This window comes from Heterodontus francisci, chromosome 35 (genome assembly GCF_036365525.1).
Source record: "Heterodontus francisci isolate sHetFra1 chromosome 35, sHetFra1.hap1, whole genome shotgun sequence".
In the NCBI taxonomy this organism is placed as follows: Eukaryota; Metazoa; Chordata; class Chondrichthyes; order Heterodontiformes; family Heterodontidae; genus Heterodontus; species Heterodontus francisci.
In genome coordinates this window covers 43,955,715-43,981,346 of record NC_090405.1, presented here as the reverse complement: position 1 = coordinate 43,981,346, position 25,632 = coordinate 43,955,715, and the positions used below count along the sequence as shown (strand labels likewise).

The 25,632-nt window shown below is 43.8% G+C and overlaps 1 protein-coding gene across 1 annotated transcript in view; it reads right to left on the bottom strand.

Moving 5' to 3' along the window:
• LOC137350537 (protein mono-ADP-ribosyltransferase PARP6) overlaps positions 1-23,727 on the bottom strand; it is a 70,232-nt gene extending 46,505 nt beyond the window's left edge. Inside the window, exons 1-8 of the mRNA XM_068015196.1 lie at positions 23,323-23,727; positions 18,078-18,172; positions 15,246-15,306; positions 10,598-10,688; positions 8,372-8,438; positions 6,104-6,253; positions 2,644-2,794; positions 1,359-1,412 (exon numbers count right to left, since the gene is read on the bottom strand). Coding sequence (XP_067871297.1) covers positions 1,359-1,412; positions 2,644-2,794; positions 6,104-6,253; positions 8,372-8,438; positions 10,598-10,688; positions 15,246-15,306; positions 18,078-18,172; positions 23,323-23,727 — 1,074 coding nt within the window. The remainder of the gene's footprint in view (positions 1-1,358; positions 1,413-2,643; positions 2,795-6,103; positions 6,254-8,371; positions 8,439-10,597; positions 10,689-15,245; positions 15,307-18,077; positions 18,173-23,322) is intronic.
• Between the last annotated feature and the right edge of the window lie 1,905 nt (positions 23,728-25,632).

Genomic DNA, 25,632 nt, shown 5'->3' with positions numbered 1-25,632 from the left:
GAGCTCACACTGCTGTAAAGAACTGGGATTTATATTACTCACATAGGAACATAGAGCAGGAGTAGGCCATTCAGCCCATCGAGCCTGCTCCACCATTCAATTAGAATATGGCTGATCATTTACCTCAACGTCACTATCCCCATATTCCATGATGTCATTAGTATCCAGATCTCTATCGATTTCTGTCTTCAACATGCTCAATGATTGAGCTTCCACAGCCCTCTGGGGTAGAGAATTCTAAAGATTCACCACCTTCTAAGTGAAGAAATTCCTCCTCATCTCAGTCTTAAATAGCTTAGCCTTTATTCTGAGACTATGTCCCCTGGTTCTAGACCCCACACCCAGAGGAAACATCCTAGCTACATCTACCCTGTCACGCCCTTTAAGAATTTTGTAAAATTTCAATAAGCTTACTTGTCATTTGTTGAAACTCTCGAGAATACAGGCCCAGCTTCCTTAATCTTTCCTCATAAGACAATCCCACCATCCCAGGAATTGGTCTGGTGAACCTCCTTGGCACTCCCTCTATGGCAAGTATATCCTTCCTTAGATGAGGAGAACAATACTCCAGGTGCAGTCTCACCAAGGTTCTATACAATTGCAGCAAGACTTCTTTACTCCTGTACTCAAATCCTCTTACGATGAAGGCCTACCATTTGCCTTCCTAATCGCTTGCTGCACCTGCATGCTAGTTTTTAGTGACTCATGAACAAGGACACCCAGGTCCCCTTCGGACATCAACACCTCCCAACCTCTCACCATTTAAGAAATACTCTGCCTTTCTGTTTTTTCTACCAAAGTGGATAACTTCACACTTATTCACATTATATTCCATCTGCTATGCCCTTGCCCATTCACTTAGCCTGTCCGGGTCCCCTTGAAACCTCCTTGCATAATTTGTATGAGGTAACTATCCTCCACTCACTGCATTTTGCTGGAAAAATAATCCTGCTTTTATCAGTAGACTTTGCTGTAGTTTTGGTCATGAGCTCTGTTTGCTGTGCTTTCTAGAGACTCTGTTTAAATAGATGCTGTTTGCTGAGAAAATAGACTGTTTGTTGTAAGTCCTGCCCTAAGTGCTTCCCCGCCTCGATCTTATTGGCTGACAAAGTGGTGTCGACGCTGACTTTGCAATTAGAACTATTATTTGAATCTCCAGTATCTCCAGAATTATAGCTTCTTAGCATTCATTCACAGATGGCTTAAAAAGACGTCGAGAAAGTATATTAAAAATACACAAAGGAGAAGGACATAGGAAGATGGCTGTAGAGGCAGCAGAATTTGGAAGACAGTGCTGAAAGGAACAGGAGGACCCTTTGTATCCAGCTAACAATTAACACAACTTTCTCAGAGTTTACCTGTACAAGAAAGCCATATTCTAATGTTGGAATGTTCTTACAGTGACTCCCAGCCTGTGGATAAATAGATAATACTGGTAAGACATTGAGCAAATGGAGAATTACTTCATGATAAATTAATACTGGTCTCAATTAGATAAGCAATACGGCTCTGATTTGTGTATAAGATGCCCCACTCCAGCAAATTCTCGCCCAATGTGATCATCTAAATCATGTTCTTCCTAAACTGTAAAATAACTTAAAAGTTCAGACATACAGGAATGTGTTGGTGCAGTTTGCGTACAAGTCTTCCATCAGCAGCTCTCCACTGACATATTCTCAATGCCAACCATTGTATGGAGCAGAGAGCAAGCAGGGGCTGGATTTTCAATGGCTGGCGGGGTCAGGACCGGGTGTGGGCACGATTTAAAAATCGCAGTGCCAGAGGGCGTTTCATCATCCTGACGCCTCCGGGACAGACTACAATTTTTAAAGTGAGGGCGGTGGGCAGGGAGTGGGGAACCCGATCACCTCCAATTAATGGCTCCTAGGGGAGCTCGTTCAGGGGCTGGGGAGGTTTGCTCTACAATTTTCAAATGGGATTCCAGCAAACCCGAACAGTCTGGTGCTCTTCTTTGTTGGTTCACAGCGAGGCAAAGGGAAACTTGTTTTTTTTTGAGGTTGGTAATTATAGGGCCCTTGGGGTCTTGGGCCGGATCACCTGCATTCCTCAGTTTTGGATGTTTGAACACTGTCTTATTCTTTTATGCTGCTGGCCCTTGAAGGAACTGCCTGCTCTCTCTTGGGCAAGGCAGCAGCAGGCCCCATCATGGCTGCAGTCTGCCTTTGCCGCTCATGCTCCGCAGGCAGTTCCCACCACCTGGAGATGCTCGGTGCCAGTAACTGGACCCTGAGCTCACCTCGACACAGCTGAGGCACGGGGTCGGGACCCAGAAATTATCCGGGCGTCAGGTTCCTGACCCCATTTTGAAAATCTAGCCCAAGATATCAGGAAGAAGGAGGGAGGATATCACGAACAACAGTATGTCATTGTGAAGAATTTATTGTATAATGATTTGGTATTGTTGATCATGGTCAATCTGGACAATGGTAATTTGTGCGGAAGCATCATCGTGAGTGGAAAGTGCACTTCCGCTTGAAGTTAAAGCAACGCAGATGAACGTCATTCTTCAGTAACTGTGTAAATCGTTGGTTTAAAGATTCATGCTACGCAAATAGGTCTTACATATTCCTTTTCATACTCCAGCAATTGCAGATCATTGACATTGCACAGGGTGAAGCTTGCCTGATTAGCGGAGGGATATCCAAAGAGCTCTGGTTTGGGGGTTTTCATAGTGCAGGAGATGGAACGATTAATGATCCGATTGACCCGGAGATCTGGCACCCCGAGTTTGCTTTTCAGCATGGAATCCTGAATGAGGGGAAAACTTGGCGATCTACAATGAGAGGTGGAGAGATCATTTCAGCGGCTGGCAGAACTGTTACAATTGTTCACAATTTACCAGAAGGTAAAGGCCTATATTTTACATTTGGTGGACACCGACTGCTTAATTATTCAATGATTTTAATCACCCATCTTACCAATGTTGGTAATAACTTACTAATGCTACAGGTGGCTTATGGTCATCAGTAAAGCGTCAGTAGAATTCTCACCTCACTGATACTCAGCATGGAAATGACTCTATCCATCGCAACTACACTGCTAACTTCCTTGCTAACTAATGTTTCTTTTTTTCACACTGAAGCCTTGGCCTAAATAGAATAGAAGCCCAGCCATGGTATTTGAGTATAGAAGGTTAAACCTGCACTCTGTCAGTCTGGCTGTCCTTTGCATCTATTACTTTTTCTGTCACTACAACGGCCAGAATTTTTCGCTTGTGGCACAGGAGTGTCCGCTGACTGGAAAATCTGGTCTGGATTCCCCCCTCTGCTGGACCTGGGGATCCAGATCAGATTTTACAGCCTCCAGGCCCTTAATTGGTCTTAGGCGCACTTTCACCTCATTGAGGCAGGAAGTCCCGCCTAATGGAGATGCCGGCCAATCAGCGGGCCGGCAGTTCTTAGTCCCAGCAGCGCCACCAGGGGCTGTGGCCACTGCTGGGACCAGACCCAGCCTCAAGATGAAGAGGAATGATGGCCCAGAAAAGAGGTAGATTTTTGGGGCCTCATTGGGGGTGATTGGTTGGGCTCCGGCGAGGCAAGGAGGGGGGGTTCGATTGGGGTAGCGGGGGGGCAGGCGTGTTGGGCATTGGGGGTGGTTGGGGCATTGGGGACGGCCCTCCATCAGGCACAAGGTGCCCAATGAGGAGGGCCCCCCAGGCCGTCAGAAGGCCACCTACTTTTGTGGTAAAGTCCGTGTGGCGGCAGGCGGAGACCCTTAAGTGGCAGTTAATTAGCCACTTAAGGGCCTTGACTGGCCTGGGATGGGGCAGGTCGTTTCCCGCTGCCCCACGTAAAATGGTGGCGGAGGTGGGAGTGGGTCAGGAAGGGCCCTTCCCCATCCCCCCGAGCCTCCCACTCCATTTTACGCCACCTCCCCCACCCCCCACACAACCCCCCCTCCCCCATCACCAGCCCGCTCTTTGTGGGGGGGGGGGGGGTGTAAAATTCCAGCCAATGTATGAGGGGTGCAAAAATGGCTGCGTCCATAAACCTAAACATGGGCTTGAAATTTGAATCATTGCTTGAAGTATTGCCTTTTCCTCCCTTTCTTCCTTAGGTTTCTCATCCACCAGTCTGAGAAAGCAGCAAGGTAACATCATTCCAAACAGAGGCCAATGTTATTCCACAACTAGAGGTGCATAAAGGCGTTTGGTTTGGAGAGTGACGTACCCTTTCTTTCCCTCACCCTTTTGAAGGATGTCCTTGCAACCCTACTGCTTGCCTTCCACCCTACAGCAATGGGCCTGGCGAGATAAAGAAGATGGCAGGCACAGATGTGCATCTGACCATTTATGAGGAGCAAGTTGGTCCAAATTGCTTCTGAGGAATGCCACTCTCATTTATTAATCAACCTGATAGCCTGACATTGGTAGTAAGGAAAATACTAGAATCTGTTATAAAGGATATGATTACTGGCCATTTAGAAAATAATGGTCTGATTGGGCAGAGTCAAAGTGGATTTATAAAGGTGAAATCATATTCATCAAATTTGTTAGAGTTCTTTTGAGGATGTTACTAGCAGAGCGGATAAGGGGCAACCAGTGGATGTGGTGTATTTTGACTTTCAGAAGGCTTTTGATAAAGTCCCACATAAGAGGTTACAAAGCAAAATTAAAGCACATGGGATTGAAGATTGGGAAACAGGAAGAAAACAGAGAGTAGGAATAAATGGGTCATTCTCAGGTTGGCAGGCTGTGACCAGTGGGGTACCATAAGGATCAATGCTTGGGCCCCAGCTGTTCACAATTTATATCAATGATTTGCATGTGGGGACTAATTGTATTATTTCCAAGTTTACGGATAATACAAAACTTGGTGGGAATGTAAGTTGCGAGGAGGTTGCAAAGAGGCTTCGAGGGGATTTGGACAGGCTGAGTGAGTGAGAAAGAACATGGCAGATGGAATATAATGTGGATAAGTGTGAGGTTATTCACTTTGGTAGGAGGAACGGAGGTGCAGAGTATTTCTTAAATGGTGAGAGATTGGAAAGTATTGATGTCCAAACGGATTTAGGTGTCTTTGTTCATCAGTCACTGAAAGCTAGTATGCAGGTGCAGCAAGCAATTAGGAAGGCAAACTGCATGTTAGTCTTTATCGCAAGAGGATTTGAGTACAGGATCAAAGAAGTCATGCTTCAATTGTATAGAGCATAGGTGAGGCCACACCTGGAATATTGTGTGCAGTTCTGGTCCCCTTGCCTGAGGACGGATATACTTGCCATAGTGGGAGTGCAGCGGAGGTTCACCAGACTGATGCCTGGGATGGTGGGATTGTCCAATGAGGAGAGATTGAGGAGACTGGGCCTGTATTCTCTGAAGTTCAGAAGAATGACAGGCGATCTCATAGAAACTTTAAAAATTCTTAATGGAATAGACAGGATAGATACAGAAAGGATGTTTCCTCTGGCTGTGGGGTCGAGAACTAAGGGACACAATCACAGAATAAAGGGCAGGCCATTTAAGACTGAGATGAAGAAGTTCCTCCTCATTCAGAGGGTGGTGAATCTTTGGAATTCTCTGCTCTGAGGGTGGTGGAAGCTCAGTCACTGAGTAAGTTCAGGACAGAGATCGATAGATTTCTAGTTGCTAATGACATCAAGGGATGTGGGAATAGCGCGGGAATGTGGCGTTGAGGGAGACGATCAGCCATGATCTAGAATGGCAGAGCAGGCTTGAAGGGCTGAATGGCCCACTCCTGCTGCTATGTTCCTATGTTCCTAATATTGGCCAGATTGGAGAAGACTCTGTTGCAGGGTGGCCAACCCTCTAAGATTGTCCCAGAGTCTCTAGGAATTAAAAGATTAATCTCCTGGACACTGTTGTGAGAAAAATCATAATGTCACTTTTGTTTTTTTCATTTTCTTCAAACACTTTCCTTCCTTAGTTGTAAAAATATTTGGAGATTGGTTGGAAGAAAAGCTGTTTGACCGTCTGGGGCCATTGGAGGCAGGCAGTCATGTGATGAAACCTCCAGGAGCACGTTTGAGTTGGCAACTCTATTAAGACCAAATGTGTTTTTTTTTCCCCCCCTTAGTGCTACCATTTCTGAAACAAACACTGAATAAAACCCAAGACATTCTTTACTTTGGGATTGGCGAGAAGATGCTGAGCCCCGACCGGAATTTCTTCACTGTACCGCTTGATTTGAACCAGCTCTGCCTCTTCTCCTGCTGACGTTTCAGGAAATCATTGCTTAGGTGCTTCCACTGCTGAGAAGTAAACATTCCCAGAATTCTGCAAACCAAGAAACACAAGGCATTTACCATTGCATTCCCCCTTGCACACCCTAAACATCTCGAGTCATCTCTGTCTCCGGAATCATAGGAACATTGGCCTGGAATTTCCTTGAAGCTGGACCCACTCCACTACCATAACTTGATTGGAGGTGTGATGGGAACACTGTTTACACTACTAAATGGGCTTTCCGCCTTGCCCCAGGTGAAGTTTGGCAGCACACCACTCGAAAGTCCGAGGAAATTCGGGACCATTATTTTTTAATAAAGGTTTATTTGCTACATATTTGAGTATTTATGACTAAATTTGAAATTATTCACAGTTCCTTTCGTGCATTTTGTTTTGAAGAAGGTGAGGGCTGTTCATGATGGGGATTGAAACATGGTACTCAGTATCACCATCACATGCGACACCCAATGTGATGATGACCAGATAATCTGTTCTAGTGAATAGTGTTTAAGGGTTAAATATTGGACAGGAGAGCTCCCCTGCTTTTTATTTTTTATTTAGAGATACAGCACTGAAACAGGCCCTTCAGCCCACCGAGTCTGTGCCAACCAAGAACCACCCATTTATACTAACCCTACTTTTTCTTTGAATTAGTGTCATGGGATCTTTTACATCCACGTCAGAGAGCAGACAAGTCCTCGGTTTAATGTTACATCCAAAAAGCTGGTATCGCCGACAGTGCAGCACTCCCTCAATAGAGTGTCAGCCTAGATTTTGTACCCAAGTCTGCAGAGTGGACTCGAACCCACAACCTTCTTACTCAGAGATGAGTTACCAGTTGAGCCACAGCTGAGACCTCAAAAGCTTTGAGATCCAAAAAAATCCAGAGATCCAGATTTCTACCAAGGCACACAATGTTGTACTCCTTGTACTGTATGTGTATCATTTCCATATACTACCAAACATCCCATTGCATTGCCTGGTGAGATGAAAGGTATGCTGTTTTATAAAGATAGGTCTGTTATCAACGACAGTGTGATGGGAAAGCTTTTACAGGAATAAAAACAAGAAATGCTGGAACCACTCAGCAGGTCTGGCAGCATCTGTGGAAAGAGAAGCAGAGTTAACATTTCGGGTCAGTGACCCTTCTTTAGAAATGTCAAAGGTTATAAGCAAGTGAGCCGGGGGTGGGGCAAGAGATAACAAAGGAGAAGGTGTAGATTGGACAAGGCCACATAGCTGACCAAGAGGTCATGGAACAAAGGCAAACAATATGTTAATGGTGTGTTGAAAGACAAAGCATTAGTACAGATAGGGTGCTAACGAACTGAAGATTGAACAGCAGCAAGTACAAACATGAAAAAAAAAACAGTGGGTAAGCAAACTGAACAAACTACAATGAAATGAAATAAACAAAAGAAAAAAAATTGTAAAAAATGTAAAAAAGAAAAAAGAAAAAATAACTAAAAATAAAAGTAAAATGGGGGGCCCGTCATGCTCTGAAATTATTGAACTCAATGTTCAGTCCAGCAGGCTGTAGCGTGCCTAATCGGAAAATGAGATGCTGTTCCTCGAGCTTGCGTTGATGTTCACTGGAACACTGCAGCAAGCCCAGGATAGAGATGTGAGCATGAGAGCAGGGGGGAGTGTTGAAATGGCAAGCAACCGGAAGCTCAGGGTCCCGCTTGCGGACTGAGCGGAGGTGTTCCGCAAAGCGGTCACCCAGTCTGCATTTGGTCTTCCCAATGTAGAGGAGACCACATTGTGAGCAGCGACTACAGTGTCCCACATTGAAAGAAGTACAAGTAAATCGCTGCTTCACCTGAAAGCTTTTGCAGGAAGTCGACTAGCCACTCAGAGAAAAGGCATGTGATATGCAAGACTTTTATTATTATTATTTTATTCTACACTATACACATAATTACATGTAAATATGATCTGTTTTAAAGTATAACATTCTCTTATATAAAAAAGACTTACATTTAAATGATGTCTTTCACAACCTCAAGACATCCCAAAGCACTTTACAACCAATGATGTACTTTTTGAAGTGTAATCACTGCTGTAATATAGAGAATGCAGCAGCCAATATTTGCACACAGCAAGCTCCCACAACAGCAATGTGACACTCTTTTAGTGACCTTGTTTGATGGGGACTATTGTACTTACTTCTTCAGTTGAAGTCCCAGTCCAAATCCCTCTTTGTTGGATGGCTGGAAAACATCTACTGATGGCTCTGTTGGGTGATTAAAATAGCGGCATTTGTGAGGGCTCATGGTACTTTCAAAACAAATAGTCTACTGGGTCAAATAGGTGAACAGGCGATGTCTACTGTGCGCCAGCTGTCTTTAAATCCACCCTAATTTGATTTTGAACAACTCAAAGACGTAAATAAGCAAGATTGTCTTTTAGGTAGAGCATTATCACCTTGCTGAATCACTTCAAAGAACGCCACAGAAGTGAATTATTTTGAAATGCAGGGAATGTGACAGCCTTTTTGTGCATGTCAAGATCCCATAACCAGTTATGACCTTTGGTGATGCTTGAGGAAGAAATATTGGCCAAGGTACCAGGAGAACTCTCTTCACCTCTTCTAATAAAGCCTTAAGAATTTTAATAATGTTCAGAATCATTAGACTGGTGAGAAGCTCTCAAGGTAAAAACCCATCCAAGAGATGAAGCCTCCATTAGTACTGCACTGGAGAATCAACATAGATAATGGGTTCTCAAGTGGGACTGGAACCCATAGATTTTTGGCTCAGTCAATCTGGTAGTAAAAGCATAGACAAATGCTCCCAGTTTAGAAAGAAAAACAGAAAATGCTGGAATTATTCAGCAGGTCAGGCAGCATCGGCAGGACAGAAATAAAGTTGATGTTTTAAGTCGGTGACCATTTGAGATAGTGTCCTGCTCTGTTGAGTTGAATATTTAAATCAGATAAAATTAATCTGAGTTAAAGTTTGTAAAATAATCATGCTTAGAAGATCTCCCACTGTATTATTACTACAGTTGGTAGTACAAGAAGCTGCATATTAACTATTTTTGCAGTAACCTCTAGTGTTTTGAGAATTGCGCTGTATATATTGTTCACTTGAGGCTACCATGCACACATGAGCCAGTAGAGGGAGCTGAAAGAGAAAATGAAAGTAAAACAGAATAAAGAAGACTCCATTATGTTCAACATCATGCTGTCTCAGTCTCGACCTCATATTTCTTATGAAGCTTGGCTAAACCTCACTCCAGTCCTGAGACCATCACAGAGACCAGGAATGCTTCTATCACATGATCAACTGTTTGGCTCCATCCAATTACACAGATGGAAATTAGGGCTGGAGAGCGATGGGCATAACTGCATTTCCCCCACATAACCTGACCTATGTGCAAAATGTTGAATAACTCCACAATGAATGGCACACCTGTGAACCATTTTGGGACTTTTTGTGTTAAATGTGCTGTATAAATCTAAGCTGCTGTAATGCATTTATGCAGCTATAGAAAATGATCTTTTACCTAAAAATGGATAAACACTTGGCAAAATAGTAGATAACCCATAAACCAGTTCTTGTAAGTTAGCTGTCTGACTTAATTAATGTCTTATTTTTCAACAAAGGATAGTTTTGCATGCATCAAGTTACTTATAATATTCAGTTGGGTTTCTTTAATCACTTATTATATCACAATGATCAACCTTTTCGTTAAATTGAATATCACATTATGTTGACCAAAAGGGGGTAATATGGCAGCAAACTGAAGGCAACAGAGGAACAGCCCTGAAAAGCTTATCCTTAACTTTAGAAGAGCCACTGTAACCGCCCACATTATTGCTAAATAAATTCAAATAAGAAACAATTGTTGCTGTGGGGTCTCACTTGCCAGCAGGTGAGTTGGGCTTCCCCAGATTTATTTCACTTAGAATCTCCCCTGCTATCAGACGGAGAGACCTATAATTAATCAGATGGGTAGGACGCAGATACTCACCTCCTGGGGATGCAAGTGTTCTTCCTCACTGTAAACAGCCGAATGTCTCCTCAGCGTCACATTCGGACATTTATGTCTCATCTGCTTTGATTGTCATTTTTACAGCTTTGTCCAGGGTAGTGTAATGATCCTGAGAGGTTGACCTGTCAGGAGGTGGAGGTGTGGTTTCATCCACTTGTGTGGTGGGGGACGCTAGGCATATACAGCAAAATCCAGTCGTTCCGTGGACAGAAGTAGGGCAGAGGCTGGCATTGTTGCTTATTTGTATCATTGCAAGTTATTAAGTAAATACGCTCTGTCCCATGCATGTACCCCGTTACTGAGTTTTGCTTGGACAGAAATTGATGAGTCTGCTATACAATCAGCTCAGGCAATTCTTGACAAAGGACATCAATGAAATTCATGCTTCTCACTTACCAGGTCCATCCAGGTACTGAGACAGAGAAAACCTCAGTCTGAGTACAATGGGCTCTATCCTCGCCACTTTCCAGGCTGTCGCAATCTCCTCCTGTTAACAAATTATATTGGTTACATACAGCAAGCCCCGGTCAGTGGACTTAATTGTAGTCAGTTGGTTCCAGTGTAACGTCTGATCCTGAAACTGCCAAGAACTATAACGCGTCAGCTTACATTTTATGACTGAAACTTAGAAAATGCCTGCGCGTATATGGGCTTTAATGAATGCTGTTGCTTCAGCCGAAAAGCATGAAGCACTGAGCACATAAAGGTCATTAGGCCTAAGAAACCAGCTCCATCCATCAGGATGCAGAGAATGAATACTATCACGGGCTCTGCTCAATGTATTTAATTTATAAGTGACCTGGAGCAGTTGGAAGAAAATCTTGCTGGTGCCAATGTTTATTGTGGGAAAGGTATCAAACTGTTTGGTCTTTCTACTCTGTTCCTTAGAAGCAGCTCCCATATTGTTCAATATATATAGAGAAGCCTTGGGCCTACCATTATGATGAAGAATTTGGATTAAGTAAGAGCAGATGACCTGGTGGGTCAGGTGCCTGTTTTTAATAAGCTTTTTTTGGGCTCTATTAGTTGCGCTGTAAGCTCCATTTGAGCTTGGAGAAAAGGTTGTTTTCGCATTGAATGCCGAATATGCAACTTGCACTGCCTGAGACCTGCTGCAATGAATGGCATTGTTAAACTCACTCCAGCTCTACCTTTACCTTCATCCTGTGCCTCCTTCATAGCAACGGGTCACTGTTGCCGCTAATGTGCAGTTTTTTAAAATTATACTAATGGGGGGCTTTTATACAACTACAATTAACTCTGATTTGAGAACTTGAAATTCTGTCTTCAGTTGGGGCTACAATATAAAGGAGTCTTATCTAATATGATTATTCAGTTTTTTAAAAAAGTTGTATTTTCAAGAATATGCACCATTACATGTTTTACGATCCACTGTACATATTAATTACTGATGGGAGGGACTACATTTATATACAATCTGTAAGCCTAGCTGTGTCGTTGCTTGGATCAATGGACATTTGATGCGTTGAAGTGATTTATTTCAGTCTGGTCTCTGGGAATCACAAAGTAAATGTTGGCAGAAGGGTCACTTTCCATTGACACCACTTCCGGTGTCCATCTTAGTTTCCTTCCACAAGGAGATGACCTCCGGCATCAAAAGGAAAAGTTAAGACACTGGGAGCAGAGCGAGATGATTACAACTGAGTCGCAGTGACTCATCGGGCAACTTTAGTGCTGCATAGGAAGTTTAAATCCCCACTGACGTTTACCCGCAATCTGAGGTGTGTGGACTGCAGGTGTGAGAGGTGGCAGTCAGTGTACTACTGGGCGTTTAGCATATATGAGTTCTACGAAATTGTTCTGTCTCATTGTAGCTTCTTCACTTACTCTACTGAAGAAATGACACACCATCCTTCCTTAATTTAGTTGGGTTCTTTTGCTAGACAGCACAAGAATGAGAGGAAACTCCACTAAATCCAACCTAGACATAACCAATGGCTGGGCAGAGTTCCAACAGTACTTGGATCAAAAGTCATCACAGGACCACAGGTGAATTGAAGATGAGCCAAGAAAAGCCCCCAAGGCAGAATTACTTTAATCGAAACAGTGATCTGCCTGAATGAAGACATGGACAGTGATCCCCCACAAACCAGTATGACCACTAGTTAGGTGAGACATGTCCAATTATTAGATGTGAAAAAATACCCTTGGGAATCTGCCTCTGAGTTTCATTCAAAAATGCATTTCTTTAATTCATTTTAGTTCAACAATTTTATTACAAGAATATATTTCCTTCCCCTGGGCTGGGGCTAGTTGGTCCTGGTTGAGTGTATGACATGGTTGGAGCTATGGCATCTGTTGTAAGACCTGGAGCAGTTTAAATAAATACAGCATATGGTACAATTCATGTTCCAGCCAGCACTCACAATCTTTTCTCTCTGTACCTCCTTCCACTGCTTCACCAGGACTAGTTAGCAACTGACACGTGGAAAAACTGCCATGCAGTGCTAACTTCTACCTGAATCATTAAAATCTATGCAAACCCTGTACCAGGGAATGACGTGTCATTTGAACACCTCTCTACCTGAGCACCTCAAACCAATTCAGGGTGAAATCTTGCAACAAAAGGGGAAAAAAATCTCAGCCACCCCTAAGCAATCTGAAGATCATATGGAGTTGGACTAATTGTTTATTTCGCTGCTGTGAGTGTATTCATTCCAATTAATTCATTTCAGTGATGATCACCTAGCCCTCTTCACTCCAGTTGGCCTCCACAAAGGTGAACGTGTGCACAGTGCACAGAAAAGACATTTGCATATTTTCAGCCTGTGTTTGGAAGGACAAAGCAGCCATTCCCTGACACATTCAACCCACAATGGACTTTTGATCACCAGATGTTGAAGGTGGGGGAGCTCGCATTCCAGGTCGACTGCTAAGATGGCCGAATACACCAATGGACATGGTCAAACCAGCTAGTCACATGACTAACCTGCTGGGCAATCTGAGTTTTTTGAATTTGTGCAAACAGTATGGGGCAGAAAGCTTTGCTCCTGGACTGAGAAGATCTCTCTCCTGTCTGCTCCCATCTCTTTTTTTACAAGCCTCTGAATCCACTGAAGACACATGAGCCCCAAGACAGAAATGTCACTTACAGCGAATAATGTTTAAGAAGAATACTGGGCCCCAATGACAATCAAGATCTACCTACAATCAAGGACTCTACCGTGAGTTCGAAGAATTGTAACAACAACTCTTCAGATATTGCCTCAAGCCTTTCTACTTTATTTTTCTTCTGCTCTTTTCCGTCTCTTTTTGCATGTGTGTATCGCGTATGCATGCTAGCGTGGGTGCGTCGTGAATCCGTAAGCATTAACTGAATTAGAGTTTAAGTTTAACAAATTTCAACTTCTTCTTTAAACCTAAAAAAGACTGTTTGTGTTGGTTTCTTTGCCTTATTACTGGAAAGTGGTGAACAAGGATTCACCAAGGGGGAGCTAGAAACACAGTGTGTTTAAAAATTAAACCCTGTTACGTTAAGACCAGGTGAGGGCTAAACGGGAACCCCTAGACCTCTTTCTCACCTGGTCATAACAATGTGCATGTACCATGCAACATAACATGTAATGTGTCACAACCCAAGAAAGCCTGTAACATCTAATGAATTCAATGTATCTTTTTTCTTTAAAAAAAATCACTCACAAATGGGAGAAATTTACTATATCTCTCCGCTTGCTGCCCATAAGAACTAGGAACTGGAATAGCCCAATCAGCCCTTTGAGCCCATTCCGCCATTCAATGCGATCATGGCCGATCTTCTACTTCAATGCCATTTTCCTGCACTATCCCCGTATCCCTTGATGTTTTTAACATGTAGAAATCTACCGATCTCAGTCTTGAACATACTCAACGACTGAGCCTCCACAGCCCTCTGAGGCAGAGAATTTCAAAGATTCACCACCCTCTGAGTGAAGAAATTCCTCCTCATCTCAGTCCTAAATGGCCTGCCCCTTATTCTGAGACTGTGTCCCCCTGGTTCTAGACTCCCCAGCCAGGGGAAACATCCTTCCTGCATCTACTCTGTCCAGCCCTGTAAGAATTGTGTATGTTTGAATGAGATTCTTCTAAACTCCAGAGAATAAAGGCCAAGCCTATTTACTCTTTTCTCCTCGGACTAACCCTCCATCCCAGGAATTCGTTTGGTGAACTTTCATTGCACTCCCTCTTTGACAAGTATATCTTTCCTTAGGTAAGGAGACCAAAACTGCACACAATACTCCAGGTGCAGTCTCACCAAGCCTTTATATAATTGTGGTAAGACATCTTTACTCCTGTCCTCAAATCCTCTTGTAATAAAGGCCCATCATTTATTATCTTACGTCCAATGGCCTTACTCTCATACAGCCTGGAATCTAGATCATAATTCTAATGTTTAACAGCTACAGTTTAGCTGTGCCCAAGCTAGACATTCCCTTTAACCTCACTGTTCCATGTACCATCATTTGGGAATTGATTGATATCGGGTTTCTGTGGGTTGGCAGCTGCTTTTAAATTCATGGCTCCTGTCATTTAGAAGAGGCTAGGTTATTAAGATTATGGCAATTAAGGATTGGATTTCAGTTCTTTCATCTCATTTATGCGGCAGAAACAGGTTAAATGCAGAACTTATATTATTTAAACTGCAACTCCCCCATGGCACCGCTCGTGGCAAATCAATGGATGCACTGTTTTATTACAGTAGGTGTGTTGGCAACAAAGTGTGACAGGCAAGTGTTACAGAAAGTAATTGTAACACCTGCAAGAAGTGACCCCTAAATGCAAGAGTTTCAATATATTACAGATTTAGATATAAAATTCTTCTCATTTATTTTCATCTGCACTTACAGAAAAGAAAATCTTATTTAACCTACATTGTGATATGTTAAACCGTTATGACATTATAGGGCAGTGGGAATATATTCATTTTCACTGATATTTCTCCTGAGGTGTGTTGGGCTTTTACATATTAATCTTGACAACTGTAAATCAGGACAATTGAAAGCAAAAGGAGGAACTTGTATTAATTGTCGCTGGAGTCAGTACTTACATCAAGAAAGCTCATATTAATGTGCAGATCCACATCCACATCATCAATCGTCCCATATTCTCTGCAGAAAGAAATATTTTTAATATCAGTAAATCACAGCCTGTTCAAGGCTTTAGGCCTCTTGTTCAAAATATGCACTTGAAACACAGGGACAGGAGTATGCCATTCAGCCCCTCAAGCCTGTTCCGCTGTTCAGTCTGTATCTGTGATCTGTGTCTTACTGCCATCCGCCTACCTTGGCTCCGTATCCTTTGAGACCCCATTCAGCAAAAATCTCAGATTTAAAATTATTAATTGAGCTAGCAACTATTGCTTTTTGTAGGAGAGAATTCCACATTTTGATCACCCTTTGCTAAAGATGTTTCTTAACTTCTCTCTCAATGGGATGTCTCTGATTGTAAGGTTATGCCCCGCCTGTCAGAGGCTCCACCACTGGGAGGATTCTCCCAATCTCCTGTTATAACTTCAGCAGAAGATTGATCGAAACTCTGGAGAAATGGCTGGAATTCTGGAGGGAATTGTTGTTTAATTGAAGACTTCCAATTTGGAACTCTTGAAAATTGTCATTTAAAATTTGGATGGATGATTCAATGCGAGTCATTTATTACAGATGCCAAAAGGGGTATGTGTTACTGGGCTAGTATCGCAGAGGATTTGGATGAATGGTTTAGAGAAAATGAGTTCAAATCCCATGATAGCAGATTGAGAAATTTGAGTTTAGAGTATGTTTAAAAATGTTGTTAAAAGTCAGAATATAAAAAGGTGATTTCAGTAAAAGTGACCATGAAGCCAACAGAGTATCATAAAACCCCAGGTAGTTCATTAATGCCCTTTAGGGAAGAAAACCTGCTGTCCTGACTCAGTCTAGCCTAGGGTTGTCCAACCTTTTCATGTGAGGGGGGCCAAGTTACAATTTATATCGTACGTGGGGTGCTGGTGAGACAATTTTGGAAAGATAATGGCATTAAAATTTATCTTACTATTAATCAAAACAACAACAAAGGTGCATTTTTGTGAGGAAGCTTTAAATGTGAAGACTAATTTATTGACTTACTTTCTGGTCACTATGTTGGACACTGATTTAGTGAGATACCTGGCATTTCTTTGTTTGCACAAGTTGTCGATGTTTGCCAGCACACTTCTTGTAGCAATGCAGAGTATTCTGGATAGATGTCACTTTGTCAGGAGTAATCTTGATCACTCTCTCTCTCACTCTGTCCCCCTTTCTCCCTGTTCCCCTCCCCCACCCCCACGGGCCGTATGTCGGGCAACCCTGGTCTAGCCTATATGTAATTCTAGTCTCACACCAACATGTTTGACTCCTCTCTGCTCTCTGAAGTGGCCTAGTGACTCATTTAGTTGTATCAAACTGCTGCAGTGGTTCAAGAAGGAAGTCTACCACCACCTATTGCAACTAGCAACAGGCAATGAGCGCCAGCCTTGTCAGCAGCCTCAAATTCTGAGAAAAAATTAAATAGTAAATCTGGCAACAGTGAGTGTTGATAGCTCAGGGGGTGAAACTAACTGGATTGAGGGCCTTAGGGTAAAATTGTGGCCATGGGACAAAACGCGAGCATTTATTCTTGTATATTTTTATGGACTGTACAATATTTTTCCTGTTAAGAATCGCTGCCTACTGGCACAAACTACTTGAGCTAGTTTTAATTGTCATAAGGCTGGCCCACCCACTGATGAAAGGGCACTGACCTGAAACATTAACTGGAGATGCTGCCTGACCTGCTGAGTATTTCCAGCATTTTCTGTTTTCATTACATATAGACAATGCTACACCTAGACAGTCACTACAGACAAAGATACTTACAAAGAAGGCTACTTATGGGCCAGACTACTTATAGACAAATATGCTTATAAACAAGACTATTGAGGTTTGAAGAAATCTGCAAAATAATTTTCCATAGTATTTAGAGGACCGCGAAGGAACACCAGCTTACACTGCATGACACCTTTAGCACAGCAAGTCGTCCACAGTTGCTTGACAAAGGTCCTCAGACTGTGAGCAGGATATATGAGATGAGGTAGGGGAAGTGGGTTTTAAGGAAGCTGTAAAAAGGAGGAGCAACTCAAGGACAGAAATGGTGAACCACAAGGTTCTAAATGCACAGTTTTTCTTTGGCGATGAATGAATACCAGTAGCTTACAGCCTACCCCATTGTACCTGCTCAACATCGTCTTTAAAAAGGGCCCCAACTAGTCAAGCGCAAAATGCATTTGATGGATTTGTATGATACGTTTTAAAAATATGTTCGCAGATCACAATGATAAATTGCATGCTTTCCATATCACAAAAGAGGATGCGAGTCGAAAAGCAAATTACATAGAACGTTAGTAACTTGCAAGGAATAAACAACTTTGAATTGAGTGATCTTACATATCTGGAAGGTGTGGATTTGAGATTCGACTCGGGGTCGAAGTTTGAATCCAAGTCTTGATAGCCATTCAGACTCTGTTATCTGTCAGGCTAAACCCTTTGTAGGTTTGGAGTACTCCATCTTTGGACAGAGGGGATGGTAAAGCTAATAGGCCCAGTCCCATGCTGCAGTGCTAATCAGAAAGCAACAATGATAGAGCAGTGACAGAATCTACATCTAGGACTATTCTATCCTTCCAGCAGATGGAATGAAGCTTAGAAGCAAAGAGTGAGGAAAAATGGAACTAATAAGATCTAAGTAGGAATATTTTTTAAAGAATCGTTAGCTCTTATTCCCTGAAGAATCTCTGAAAATTATAACCAAAATGCCACACTGAAAAAGAGTAGAATAAAAATTACCATCAGTTCTGCAACACTTGAAAATCGTAATGTTAAATACTTACCTGACAGAGACAGAATTTTCTCCATAAATTTCCTTCACCGCTTCAATGTCTGCATCGAGCTGTGGGTGTCGGTATAGATCAGCTGCACAGCTACCCTATAAAAACAGACACACACTATAATATATTGCCGGGCTTGCCTGAGAAAGAGCTGTCACTACAGGCACTGCTGATGTTTTGGCCTTCCTCGGATTCAGGCTAGCTCAGTCTCTTTCTTTCTCTCAGTCTCATTCTCGCTCTTTTTGTCTGTCTGTCTCTCTCTCTCTCTCTCTGTCTGTCTGTCTGTCTCTTGCTCTTTTCGTCTGTCCCGCTCACTTCTTCTCCTGTATGTGCTTCAATGAGTGATGTTTGGATTCAGCTTTAAAGGGGAAAGTCCATTCTCGTGAATTTTTACAGGGCCCATCTCGTCGTGCTGGGAGGTTTTGTGGGTGGAGCAGTATCATGCAACAGCTTCTTCTACAGAAGCACCATGAATCACTGTACAGGACAGATTAAGTTGCATCAGAAGCTGAATCTGCTGCAATGTGAACCTCCCCAGGTGGCTCTTTGAAAAAGTTAGTTTAACTTGAGAAACTGGAATAATTTCACAACACAACATATACAATAACTGCCTGGAGAGTCACAAAGTTTTCAAATGCATGGTTTTGCCTTTACATGTTACTTAGATCTACATAGAATTTACAGCATTGAAAGAGGCTATTCGGTCCAAATGGTCTACGCTCGGGTTTTTTTTTATTCGTTCATGGGATGTGGGTGTCTCTGGCTAGGCCAGCATTTACCACCCATCCCCAATTGCTGACAACTGAGTGGCTTGTTAGGCCACATTGCTGTGGGCCTGGAGTCACATGTAGGCCAGACCAGGTAAGGACAGCAGATTTCCTTCCCTAGAGGACATCAGTGAACCAGATGGGTTTTTACAACAATTGACAATGGCTTCATGGTCACCATTAGACTAGCTTTTTAATTCCAGATTTATTCATGGAATTCAAATTTCACCATTGTGCAATTCAAAACCATGTACCCAGAGCACTAGCCTAGTAGTCCAGTGACATTGCCACTACACTCCCCTATGCTCCACAAGAGCCACCTCCCATTCCAATTCATCACACACTTTCGTTCCTTTCTCCCTCATGTACTTATCTAGCTTTCCCTTAAATGCGTTCATGCTATTTGCCTCAACTACTCCATGTGGTATTCTCTGGGTAAAGAAGTTTCTCCTGAATTCCTTATTGGATTTATTAGTCACTATCTTATATTTATGACCTCCTAGTTTTGGAGTCCCCCACAAATGAAAGAATCGTCTCTAAACTTACCCTATTAAACCACTTCACAATTTTAAAGGCCTCCATTAGACCATCTCTCAGCCTTCTCTTTTCTGGGGATATCTGCTGCCATGCTGTCACCAACAATGCAGTTGAATCCTACTCTCTTTGCAAATCTGCTACAATTTCTCGCATGTTGCCTTGCCAGTACTACTTTAAAATCATCAATACACCATCATTCTCCAGAAGGTTACTGAGGCTAAAAGGGTTAAATTACAAGGACACATTGCATTGACTAGTCTTGTATTCCCCTGAATATAAAAGATTAAGGGGTGATCTAACTGAGGTGTTTAAGATGATTAAAGGATTTTACAGGGGAGAGAGAGAGAGAATCTATTATCTCTGGTGGGAAAATCCAGAACAAGGGAGCAAATCATTAAAATTGTAGCTGCGACTTTCAGGGTTGATGTAAGAAAGCATTTCTTCACACAGCGGAAATCTGGAACTCTTCCCCCCAAAAATCTGTTGAGGCTGCATCTCAATGGAAAACTGAGACTGATAGATTTTTGTTCGGTAAGGGTATTAAGGCTATTGCAACCAAGGAAGGTAGATTGAATTAAGATTCAATTCTTGCTCTAATTGAATGACAGAACAGGCTCGAGGGGCTGAATGGCCTATTGCTATGTTCATTTGATGGTTCTGAGGGTAAATGAACACTGGCTGCTGTGCTACTGAGCCAAACAGAGCAGGAAGGCCTCAGGCTCCAGCCCTGATATATGCTGGACAGCTGATGCTCCTTGCAACTGCATTGGGAAAATAAAATAAATCAGTAAATTTGTATTCCAGATCATTATTCATTGAGCCCCTAGTAGAAAGTGCATGTATGAGGATATTGGGCAAGGTTAGGAGATAGCTGTGAGGGGACCCATGACTAATAAGTTGCTACATCTCAAATGCGAAGAGCTGCCACTCAAATTAAATACTGAAAGACGAATAGCTCCAAAGGAATCATCTCCTAGCAAGAGTCAGCAGGAGAGAGGGCTGTAAATTCAAAAGCCGTGCATTTGGAGGGTGTTGCTGTGGTTTGGTTTCTTAAGAGCATTTCCACTATAGGTGGGAAGCAGGCTTGATGCTCCACCATTATGTTCCTGATGTTAGCAGCAAGTTTTAGCTTCAGGGACAACAAGATAAGTGTCTCTTACACGCTCGGATGTTTGCCACTCATCACTATCAGAGGAGGCCTGGGAGCAGATCACTTAAGGAGTGGCTGCCATTGATACAAACCCCAACAAGACCAGAGACATGATGGCAAAAGCAGAAATATCATTGTCTCCAAGCTGAATGGAATTGTAACACAAGTGAATGACGGAATGCAATCTGAATCATTTAAAAGAGCAGATTTCAGGATTCATATTATTAAGAGGTTAGTTATCATGGAACAAAGAAAAGACAAAACAGTATATTTTGGTTTTAAAAAACGCTATGAATCATAAAAGTTTTCTTTTCTGAAATTGGATAAAATGTGAAGTTGTTCACTTTGGCAGGAAGAATAAAAAAGCAGAGTATTACTTAAACAGAGAACGACTGCAGAATTCTGAGGTGCAGCGGGATCTAGGTGTTCCAGTACATGAGTCACAAAATGTTAGTATGCAGGTACAGCAAGTTATAAAGATGGCTCATGGAATGCTATCCATTATTACAAGAGGAATTGAAAATAAAAGTAAGGATGTTATGCTTCAGTGATACAGGGCACTGGTGAGACCACGGCCGGAATTTTACCGTTAAGAATCGGGTCCCATCGGGGTCATGCGGAGGGAAAAATGGCGCACGAAGACGTCGGGCCGGGTCCCTGGCGTCATTACGCGCTGATGCAATTTAACCAGCGTGGGAAGTCGGACGCAATCGAGTTTGCGCTCGCCGCCCGACTAACATCAATTAAGAAGTACTTAAGGTAATTCAGAATCCAATTGACAGAGAATTTACGCTATGTATCTGATTTTATGGCAGTTAATCGGGTCGTGGGGCGTGTCGGAAACCCGGCAGGTTCAAAAGGGCGGCAGGCATTGATTCATGAGGGAGATGGAGGTAAAGATGAATTTATTGAACTTTATTAATGCTGATGTTATTTCTGTGTCCTAACATGGGGTGTAATTTGCAGGTTGTGCAGAAGGTTTAATCTGAATGTTATGCACTGCTGATAGGGACCCATGTAATATTAGTTATTGCCTGCAGGAAGTACCTGAAGTGAGCCAGTCAAAAAAGCTGGAAGCTATTACCTGTGGTCAAAGCATTTGTTCTGCTGTTCAACAATGGGAATTGTTCACTCTGGAGGTGGATCATCAGATGAAGAGAACAATGATTCAATGAGTGACAGAAGTACAAATAGTCAGGGGAACGTACAGCAAGCTGCACCAGTGCATCCTCGTGCTGTTGGAGGGACAGTAGTTTGCAGAGTTGCCCGGGAGTGACCAAATGTCAGGAGACGTGCCTACCCAGTAGTAAGGGCATACCGAACGCGTCTGAACTACCTGCAGCTGTCAGAACGCCAGTGCAGAAGAAGACTGCGGCTGTCACCGGCGACTGCCACATCTCTTTGTGAGATGTTGGTAGTGGACGTTGCATCAAACTGTCTCGGTGGCCATCCAATGCCAGTCGCTCTAAGGGTCACAGTAGCTCTTAACTTCTATGCGTCTGGCCCCTTCCAAGCCTCAGCTGCAGACTTGTGCGGTGTCTCGCAATCAGTAGCGCACCATTGTATAAAGGTTGTGACTGATGCGTTGTTTCAATGTGCTGACCATTTCATCACGTTCAAGACGGACAACACCAGTCAGGCTGAGAGAGCCAGAGGCTTCAGCACTATATCTGGCTTCCCAGTGGTACAGGGAGTGACAGTACTCATGTGGCCCTTAGAGAACCAGCTGGACAGTCGGGGGCATTCATGAACCGCAAGGGATTCCATTCAACGAACGTTCAGCTCGTCTGTGATCATCGGAAGCGAATCATGCAGGTGTGTGCATGTTACCCTTGTAGTTGTCATGATTCTTTCATTCTTCACAACTCACAGGTGCCTGCAATTTTCAGTCCTCCACACAGAATGGAGGGATGGATACTTGGCGACAGGGGTTATTCTCTGAAGACATGGCTCATGACACCAGTGAGGAACCCAAGGGGTGAGGCGGAGGAACGATACAACGGGAGCCATGCGGCCACCAGAGTGACAATCGAGCAAACTATAGGCTTCCAAAAGATGAGATTTAGGTGTCTTGACCGTTCTGGTGGATCACTGCAGTATGTACCGTCGAGGGTTTCCAGAATCATTGTCGTCTGCTGTGCCTTGCATAACCTGGCGATTGAACATGGAGATGCCCTAGAGGATGATCAATGTCAGCGCGATGTGTCATCAGATGATGACAATGTTTCTGATGAGGAAGATGGAGAGGAAGCTGAATGTAACTTGGCTCTAACTGCTAGAGAAACAAGGGAATCTCTAATAGGGATGCTTTTCAGTTGAAATGATATAAATCTTCACACATTTCAATCTGCTTTATGACATTAATCATTGTGAGGATCTGACAGTGCAAAATCTCTAACCTTTAGGGGGTGAGACAAAGCAAATAACCAATCCATCACATCATGAGGGACGCGACCCAAGTGTGTGGCCTCACTAATGAGACAACTTGAGTTGACGAACTATGTAATATCTGACTTCAGGAATGACATGTCCAATGGTAAAATCTCCAATTTAATCAAACATTATTGTTTTACAAATCAAATAAATGTACTTCAAGTCACCCAGTGCACCAGTAGTGAAATTAAAGTGTTTTCTTAATCCGGTTACGCGTGCTCATTCGTGTGCATGATCCCTTGCGATCTTGTTGCCGCCCTGCTTTTGATGACATGGGCGGACGTCCTCTGCATGCTCGCGGCCGTGAGGGCCCTGGCATCCCAGGGTTCTCATGACAAATATCATGAGCACCCTCTATCACCCCAGGATTTAGCGGTTCACATGTTCCTGGCGGAGGGAGCAAGGAGCTGCAGGATGCATCAGAGGCACCGTGAGAGGAGCTCCCATATGCGATCTGCTGCCCCTGTGCCCCCATGAGGCTCTGGTGGTCCTCAATGGTGGCATCAGAGCGCTGAGTGTCCTCAATCTGGCGCAGTCTCATCAGATTATGCTCTCTGATGCTCTGGTCCAGGGAGGCCACAGTCGCTCTGAGGTCCCGAGTTGTATGAAGAACTGGTCCCTCCACTGCAGCCGCCAGTCTATCAACGGAGGAAGCCAGATGTTCAAATGCCTGTGAGTTTGCTGAACTCATACTCTGGATGGATGCGCGCAACATTTCAGGCAACTCCACCAGATTTCCATGGACCATATTCTGCACCTGCAACATTGCCCGACGAAAGGATGATCTCAGAGGCACATCATCAGCTTGCGGCTCTGCACTGGCCTGGCATCCCACTCTCCTCCGAGTGTGTGATGCCCCCATCGGCCGATTCTGCCTCTGGTGGCTGGCTCGGCAACTGTGCTGTGCTCACACCAGTATGTGACATTGATTCCCCGGACACAGTCATCCCAACCGAAGTGTCAGTATCTGCTCTGGTACTTGGTGCGTTGCGATGATGTGACGGTGCACCCTCTGAGGCGCCGTCCTCCACCTCAGAGGTGGATGGTCGGGCAACGGTAACGCTTCCTGGCACATGCTGGGTTTCACCTGTTGGGAAAAGCATTGTGATCAGTTTCATCATCAATACAGAGTTAAGCACATGTTTGTGCCTCCAGCATGGTTACATCTGGGTGATGTTACAATTGAGGGCAACATTCAGTGCAGTTGACATTCACCAAATCATTGGCACAGTAGCGCAGCCTCACCACCTCCCACCATAATGAAGTGTTACACCACATTCTGGAACACTCATTCTCATGGCCAGGTACACCGGCCTCACCATCTGCTATGGCGCGTCCTCCTTCCTCCCCTGCTATAATTAAGGCCTCCTCCTCCATTCTGGTGAGGAATGCCTGGGTGGCTACGCGACCACCAGTACGTGACCTCTCCCAGGCATTGTGTGCCCTCTTTTCCTGAATAAACAAAGATACTTATTTTATACATAGTCAATGGCATATGAGGCTGTCACCCAAAGGGTTGGTGTTGCATTTCACTGCTGTGACAGTGTTGGGCACAACTTCAACACCACAGCATCAGCGTTCATCTCAGACTTGCCCATCATGTGTCCCATTTCAAGGCAGCAGCCAGGCATTGATCATACAGGGCTTCCACATTGCATCATGGGTACACAAAAACCTCCCTTGGCACATAACCGATTAGATGAATGAAGAATGCTCCTTACCCGGGCAGAGCGAAGCAGGTCATTGAGGCGCTTGCGGCACTGCGTCCATGTACGCCTCACAACGCCTCGGCTGCTGACCTCCTCTGCAACCTCCAGCCAGGCCCCCTTGGTCACTTCAGAGGGTCTCCTTCTCCCATCTGAGCTGAATAGAATGTCTCTCCTCTCCTCTCCTCTCCTCAACGGCCTGGAGGAGGACCTGCAGTGAATCATCAGAGAATCGGGGGCCACCGCGATTGCTTCTGCCCTCCATCACCTCTAACAGCAATATTGTTGTCTCCCAGTCTTTCTGTGTTTCAAGGTATGGAGCCTTTGAAATCTTCAGACTTTATGACAGTTGTATCTTCCTTTATATCAAATGGGGAACTCAGTGCTCTGTTCAAAATCAGTAATCCTTTATGTAGGGCTTACAATCAGCCTTCTGCGTATGTGGTCCCGCGCCCAATGATGCTGAAGTTCCCGCCCATGTCCGCCATCAGTGGGCCCGCTGATTAGGTGATCAGTGCGTGATGCTGGTGGTCAGGTGACGCGGAGCGGGATCGGGGCCCTGATCCGCTTCGGGCGCATCGGCCCCGGGGCCACCGGTAAGCGAAAAATTCCGGCCCACATCTCAAATACTGTGTGCAGTTTTGGTCTCCTTATTTAAGGAAGTATGTAAATACATTGGAGGCAGTTCAGAGGAGGTTTATGAGATTGATACCTGGTATGAGCGGGTTGTTTTATGAGGAAAGGTTCGACAGATTGGATGCTTTCACTGGAGTATAGAAGAGTGAAGGGAGACTTGATTGAAGTATATAAGATCCTGAATGATCTTGACAAGGTGACTGTGGAAAGGATGTTTCCTCTTGTGGGTGAGTCCAGAACTAGGGGGCACAGTTTTAAAATTAGGAGTCGCCCTTTTAGGACAGAGATGAGGAGAAATCTTTTCTCTCAGAGGGTTGTGCAACTTTGGA